Source organism: Oxyura jamaicensis, unplaced genomic scaffold (assembly GCF_011077185.1).
Source record: "Oxyura jamaicensis isolate SHBP4307 breed ruddy duck unplaced genomic scaffold, BPBGC_Ojam_1.0 oxyUn_random_OJ72992, whole genome shotgun sequence".
Classification (NCBI taxonomy): Eukaryota; Metazoa; Chordata; class Aves; order Anseriformes; family Anatidae; genus Oxyura; species Oxyura jamaicensis.
This window is the reverse complement of record NW_023311369.1, coordinates 1-7,574: the sequence shown is the minus strand read 5'-3', so window position 1 is coordinate 7,574 and position 7,574 is coordinate 1. Positions and strand designations below refer to the sequence as shown.

Below are 7,574 nucleotides of genomic sequence, written 5' to 3'. Positions count from 1 at the left end.
CATATCCCTAAGCTCTACATCTAAACGTCTTTTAAAGACCTCCAGGGATGGTGACTCAACCACTTCCCTGGGCAGCCTATTCCAATGCCTAACAACCCTTTCGGTAAAGAAGTTCTTCCTAATATTCAACATAAACCTCCCCTGGCGCAGCTTTAGCCCATTCCCCCTCGTCCTGTCACCAGGAACGTGGGACAGTAGACCAATCCCCACCTCGCTACAGCCTCCTTTAAGGTAGCTGTAGAGTGCAATAAGGTCGCCCCTGTGCCTCCTCTTCTCCAGGCTAAACAGTCCCAGCTCCCTCAGCCTCTCCTCATAAGACTTGTTCTCCAGACCCTTCACCAGCTTCGTAGCCCTTCTCTGGACTTGCTCGAGCACCTCCATGTCCTTCTTGTAGCGAGGGGCCCAAAACTGAACACAGTACTCCAGGTGCGGCATCACCAGAGCCGAGTACAGGGGGACAATCACTTCCCTGGACCAGCTGGCCACGCTGTTTCTAATGCAAGCCAAGATGCTGCTGGCCTTCTTGGCTGCCTGAGCACACTGCTGGCTCATATTCAGCCGACTGTCAACCAAAACTCCCAGGTCCTTCTCTGCCAGGCAGCTTTCCAACCACACATCTCCCAGTCTGTAGCTCTGTTTGGGGTTGTTGTGCCCCAGGTGCAGGACCCAGCACTTGGCCTTGCTGAACTTCATACCGTTGGCCTCAGCCCATCGGTCCAGCCTATCCAGATCCTTTTGCAGAGCCTTCCTACCCTCGAGCAGATGGACACACGCACCTAACTTGGTGTCATCTGCAAACTTGCTGAGGGCGCACTCAATCTCCTTGTCCAGATCGTCGATGAAGATGTTAAAGAGGACTGGTCCCAGTACTGAGCCCTGGGGGACTCCACTAGTGACCGGCCTCCAACTGGATTTGACTCCATTCACCACAACTCTCTGGGCCCGGCCATTCAGCCAGCTCTTAACCCAACGAAGTGTACGCCAGTCCAAGCCATGAGCAGCCAGTTTCCTGAGGAGAATGCTGTGGGGAACGGTGTCAAATGCCTTACTGAAATCAAGGTAGACCACGTCCACAGCCTTTCCCTCATCCACTAAGCGTGTCACCTTGTCATAGAAGGAGATCAGGTTCGTCAAGCAGGACCTGCCCTTCATAAACCCATGCTGACTAGGCCTGATCACCTGCTTGCCCTGCAAGTGCCGCATGATGACACCCAAGATAATCTGCTCCATGCGCTTCCCTGGCACTGATGTTAAACTAACAGGCCTATAGTTCCCCGGGTCTGTTCCCCTCCAGCCCTTCTTGTAGATGGGCGGCACGTTTGCTAGCCACCAGTCAAGTGGGACCTACCCCGATAGCCAGGACTGCCGATAAATGATGGAAAGCGGCTTGGCCAGCTCCTCCGCCAGTTCCCTCAGTACCCTCGGGTGAATCCCATCCGGCCCCATCGACTTGCGTACATCCAAATGCTGTAGCAGGTCACCAACCATTTCCTCGTGGATTGTGGGGGCAACATTCTGCTCCCCATCCCTTTCCACCAGCTCAGGGTACTGGGCGTCCAGAGAACAACTGGTTTTGCTGTTAAAGACTGAGGCAAAGAAGGCATTAAGCACCTCAGCTTTTTCCTCATCTCTGGTTACTAAGTTTCCCCCTGCATCCAGTAAAGGGTGGAGATTCTCCTTAGTCCTCCTTTTGGTATTAATGTATTTATAAAAACATTTTTTGTTGTCTTTGACAGCAGTGGCCAGATTGAGCTCCAGATGAGCTTTGGCCTTTCTGATTTTGTCCCTGCACCGCCTCACAGTATCCTTGTAGTCCCCCTGAGTGGCCCGCCCTCTTTTCCAAGCATTATAAACCCTCTTTTTTTTTTCCTAAGCTCAAGCCACAGCTCTCTGTTCAGCCAGGCTGGTCTTCTTCCATGCTGGCTCATCTTTGGGCACATGGGGAAAGACCACTCCGGAGCCATTAAGATTTCTTTCTTGAAGAGCGCCCAGCCTTCCTGGGCTCCTCTGTCTTTCAGAACCGCCTCCCAAGGGACTCTGCCAACCAGTGTCTTGAACAGCTCAAAGTCAGCCCTCCGGAAGTCCAAGACAGCGGTTTTACTGATCCCCTTCCTGACTTCGCCAAGTATCGAGAACTCTATCATTTTGTGGTCACTCTGCTCAAGACAGCCCCCGACCAGCACGTCTCCCACCAGTCCTTCTCTGTTAGTGAACAGAAGATCTAGCAGGGCACCTCCCCTGGTAGGCTCGCCAACCAGCTGCGTCAGGAAGTTATCTTCCACTCTCTCCAGAAACCTCCTGGACTGCTTTCTCTGGGCTGTGTTGTGTTTCCAGGATATGTCTGGGAAGTTAGAAGTAAGAGACTTCCTAGCAAACTTCCTGCAGACAGAAGAATGACAAAATGCTGAGATAATGCCATATGCTCCATCTTTGGAGGAAGGTGTGATGGTTTTACTTGGGTGGGAAGCCAAGCTCCACCATAAGTGCTCTTTCATTCCCCCTCCTCAAAGAGGAATGGGGAGAAAATATGATGAAAAGGGCTCAAGGGTTGAGATAAGGACAAGGAGATCGCGCAGTAATTATTGTGACAGGCAAAACAGACTCAGCATAGAGAGATAGTAATATTTATTGCTTATTACTAACAAGCTAGAGAAGTAAGAAACAAAGGAAACAAACAAAAAGCACCTTCCCCCCCCCAGGGGGGGGAATTATTCAGGTTAGGGATTAAGGATTAGAGCTCGCCTTGGAGGGTTAGGCATTAGGCACATGCTTAGCAAGAGGATTTGGTGATCTGCTTAGGGTGACAGGTCAGTGTTCAGGCTATTGGCAAGCTTTGTGGGCTAAGATTTTGTTTAGGCCCGGCGTGAAGTCTAGGGTAAATAGAGCATTTTTATGCTAGTGATAAGTGCAGGGATTAGTGTGAGGGTAAGGGAAAGGGCTTATGGGTTTGAGTTTTGGCTTCAAGGGAGTGTTGGTGGTTTCAGCATTTGAGTACTGTATTGTAGTCAGGGTGAGGAATAGTATCCAGGTTTTAGAAACAGGGTAAAAGTGGAATGTGAATATTTTCATGGTCAGTGACACAGCAGAATCAACATTACCTGAAACTTAAAACCCTCCTACCTCTTCAGGTTTTTTGTTTGTTTGTTTGTTTGTTTGTTTTAGTTTCTGCTGGCCCCTAAATCTGCCACCTCTCTTGTCCAGCCTTTCTCTGACCTCCCCATATCTGTCATCGTCTCAGGGGCAGCTTTCTGCTGACTTTCATCATCTCAGAGTATGTCACACCTCTATTGCTTTGAACCACCCCTGCACCACCATCACCAGCTTTTTCTCAAGACAGAATCCTATACATCCTGGATCACACCTCCCAGTCCCTCATGCAGGCTTCAGCTCCCCTAGAGCATCTTGAAGGCAGGCCACCTCTGTGGGGAAAACTGAAAGAAGTCCATTTCTTAGGAATAAATTTAACCTCTTGGACAGCCCCTATCCAAGAACTCTTCCTTTATGGGGCCCTTCAGATACTTAGGAAGAGGGGATCTCACAACCTATGTGCAAACCAAGTGCCTTCTGCTGGCCTATTAGGACCACTGGCAGATGTCTGCTGAAAGGCCAAAGATCCCAGCCATGACTCAAGGGACGACCTGCAAGTTATTTCAGAAAGAAGTCACCTCACAGGCCATTTAGCAGCCATTTGCTTCCCACTGGATTATGGGTTTTCAAGGCACAACAAGCTTCATAACATACACAACACTCTCTTCTTCACCCAGTATCTGACCAGGTAGAAGTAAGCTGGTTGGGATGCTTCAAGCTCCAGACACTGCTGCTGGACTCGCAGTCTATCTGATCATTCACCATCTGCAGGGGCACTGGCCAGCCCTAGGGAACCTCTGAACCAGCCCCAGATCCCTAAAAGTCCAAGCTGGGACTCTGCTCTCACCACAGGGAGCCCATCTGGAAAGCAATAAAGCACAGAGCCACTTTGGAGCTTTTTCCTGGGGCTTCTTGACAGCCCCTGTGCAGGAAAGCCTCAGCCTCCAGGCAGTGCTCGGAGGAGATCCCTTCTGGGGAGGGAAGTGCTGCAGTGTAGGCCAGCTGTGCCAATGCCGTGCCCACTGCCTGTCCCTGCCTGCAGTTCCAGCACAGCCCCACAGCACACACACACACACACACACACACACACACCCACACCAAAAAAAAAAAAAAAAAAAAAAAAGGTATTCCTGCAGTTATTGATGTTATGGGTCATATACAGAAACAGACAGGAAGTTTCATGCATCTGAAATAAATCTAGTCATAAGTTTCCACAGGGCATGCTGGAGCTTATGGTTCCTCAAACTGTAGATGAGGGGGTTCACTGCTGGAGGCACCACCGAGTACAGAAATGACACCACAAGGTCCAGGGATGAGGAGGAGACGGAGGGGGGCATCAGATAGGCAACCATGACAGTGCTGAGAAAGAGGGAGACCACAGCCAGGTGAGGGAGGCATGTGGAAAAGGCTTTGTGCCGACCCTGCTGAGAGGGCATCCTCAGAACAGTTTTAAAGATCTGCCCATAGGAAACCACAATGAAAACAAAGCAACCAAGGACTAAAGAAACACTAAACACAAGTGCCCCAACTTCCCTGAGGTAGGCATCTGGGCAGGACAACTTGAGGATCTGGGGGATTTCACAGAAGAACTGGTCCACAGCATTGCCTTGGCAGAGGGGCAGGGAAAATGTATTGGCCATGTGCAGGACAGCATTGAGAAAGCCACTGCCCCAGGCAGCTGCTGCCATCTGGGCACAAGCTCTGCTGCCCAGCAGGCTCCCGTAGTGCAGGGGCTTGCAGATGGCAACGTAGCGGTCATAGGCCATGATGGTGAGAAGGGAAAACTCTGAACCAAAGAAGAAGATAAAAAAGAGGACTTGTGCAGCACATCCTTGATAGGAGATGGCCCTGTTGTCCCAGAGGGCATTGGCCATGGCTTTCGGGAGAGTGGTGGAGATGCAGCCCAGGTCGAGGAGGGTGAGGTTGAAGAGGAAGAAGTACATGGGGGTGTGGAGGCAGTGGTCACAGGCTACGGCAGTGAGGATGAGGGTGTTGCCCAGGAGGGCAGCCAGGTAGATGCCCAGGAAGAGCGCGAAGTGCAGGAGCTGCAGCTCCCGTGTGTCTGCAAATGCCAGCAGGAGGAACTCTCTCACAGAGCTGCTGTTGCGCATTTTCTGATATTGAACACAGTTTTCTGTTAAGGAGGAGAAGGTAGAGCAAAATTAGAAAAGACTTCTCTTTGGAAAACAATTTAAACAATTCTTAGAGCACTCCCAGCCCGAACCTCTCTCTTTTCAGGAGATCCTTTCTGCAGCTCTCTTGCTTGAGCTGGGGCTGATGCTGGCTGAGAGTGGCACTGGGAGCAGGGACTGTTGTGGGCTCCAGAGGAGTCCTTCCTGCTGTGCAGCAGAAGGAAAGCAGGAACATTAGGGAAACTCAAATGCAGTCGTCTTACCAGATGAATGAGCTTTGTAGTGTTGTTGCAAACAACTCATCCAGCTACACTGTAGAGCAAGGTAGATATTCTTTGCTTTATTTTCTAGTAGTTACCCCTATAATTCTTAGGACAATTAACAGACCTATGTGTTTCCCCAAGATGAAAGTGGAGACAGCTGAGAGCAGAGAAGCCCCAGTGAGGCTGGACAGAATCCTCACCTCATCTCCGATGTACCTGAGAAGGACCTCAGCTCTTCCCTTCTAGCCAGGGGTGCTGAGGCCTCACTCCAGCTGCCCACAGACAGCCATCCAACAGCATGGACATGTCCTTAGCACAGAGGTGACTTTTCCTTTGGGATCTTAGATAACACAAGTATGCCATGAGAGAGAGAAGACCTTCTGGAGAGCAGCCTGAAGCCCAGGAGGATGCCCCACTGACAGAGCTGGATATCCACAAGCTGGGGTGTCCCAGTATACCAACTGCACCTCCTGCAGTGTCTGGCAGAGCCTTGGCCAGTCTGCTCTTAGCAGACCAGGGGCAGCTAGGTTATGGCACTTCATGTGGCCTATGCCAGAATTCTTCACCTCGCAGTGCAATCCAGTAGGACTCTCAAAGCCTACTGCATTGCCCACTGCCCTCCCAGAAACAAGACCCAAAAGGAGACCCTTCCATGACCTGCAGTTGCATGGCCCTGCAGCAAGAGATGTACCTTGTCAAGGACTGTGCAGATTTCTCCTGCAGTCAGCTCTCAGCATCCTCCCACTCCCAACTGCCTTCAGCCCCTCTCTACTTTTCTCCTCTCTGCACGTCTGCTGTGGTCAGAGCCCCCAGCCCTGCTGCACTGTTCAGGGGAGCTGCTCCTGGGCAGAGCTGTCTCTCTGCACCAGGGCCCTCTTGCCAGGAACTCTCTCTGTCCCAGGAGCTCAGCAGCAGAGGCCCAGACCAAGGCATTGTAATCACCCCTCTGGGGACTTTGGTGAAGAGCCCATGAACCTCAGGTACAGAGAGCAAATTGAAGAAATCTCTCAAGTAGTCCAAGTCAGATGCAAGTTTCTCAGACTGTCCCCCTGAGTGCCAGCACTGTTACAGCCTCCCTTGGATCTTGTTAGAGCAGAACATTGGAGGCAGTGAGGACAAGTAGACAAAGGAAATGTGAAGGTGACATTGATGTGTAGACAAACTGGATGTGTTTCACCAAGCACAAGGACCAGACCTTGACCCCCAGCCCCTGGGAAGGGAGATCATTTCCATTCACACATTGCTCAGGGCTCTTTCTGGGGCAGTAGGACATGGCAAGTGTACGACCCCTGCCTTGTTCATGTGTGGTTTATGTTTAACAACAAGCTGTCTCCTCATGGGTGTCAGTGGCAGATACAAATGCCATAGCCATGGACACAAAGACCTGGATCCTGTTGGGACTTTCAGCCTTGCCACAGCCCTTGATACTCTCCACACAAGACTGTCCCAGGGACTCACAGACCTGTACCTCTGTTCCTGCTGGCTGTAGACCCTTGTCCATGTGGTGCCTCAAGGGATCAGATCTGAATATGATAACTTAGATCTTCTTCCTGGACATGCTTCTTGTAAGGTAGCTCTATAGGAAGCTGGCCTGGTTCCTGGTGAGCAGGCCCCCCTGCTCATATGGCATCCCTTGTGTTGCCAAAGCCCTCCTCGTCCTGGACACTGCTCACTCAGCATGGTCCCAGTCTGCCCTGATGTGCGGGGTTCCTCTTCCTCTGGTGCAGGACTAGGCTCTTCTCCTTGTAAATGTCAAAATGTTTCTGTAGTCAAAATCCTGCAGTTTCTCAAGGTTCCCCCACACTGATGCTCGATTCTGTCAGTGTTTAATGTCTGCAGACAGAGGGTTCAACCTTCATGTGATTTTGCTATCTGTGACAAGATAACAGCATCAGGAGTTGCAGGAAAGTTTGGATAATACAGTTGAATAACCAGTTGAATGCAATTGCAGAATCACAGAATCACAGAATCGTCTATCTTGAAAGAGACCTCCAAGATCACCGAGTCCAACCTCTGACCTAACACTAATAAGTCCTCCACTAAATCATATCCCTAAGCTCTACATCTAAACGTCTTTTAAAGACCTCCAGGG

General features: G+C 50.7%; 1 protein-coding gene across 1 annotated transcript; it reads right to left on the bottom strand.

Annotated features, from left to right (window-relative positions):
* Window positions 1–4,265: 4,265 nt before the first annotated feature.
* LOC118160036 (olfactory receptor 14C36-like) lies at window positions 4,266–5,198 on the bottom strand. Its single transcript, XM_035314570.1, has one exon. The coding sequence runs from the start codon at window positions 5,196–5,198 to the stop codon at window positions 4,266–4,268; it is 933 nt and encodes a 310-aa protein (XP_035170461.1).
* Window positions 5,199–7,574: the final 2,376 nt, after the last annotated feature.

Bases quoted from the DNA above. Each gene is read 5' to 3' on its own strand.
- LOC118160036 (XM_035314570.1), bottom strand. From the start codon at position 5,198: ATGCGCAACAGCAGCTCTGTGAGAGAGTTCCTCCTGCTGGCATTTGCA.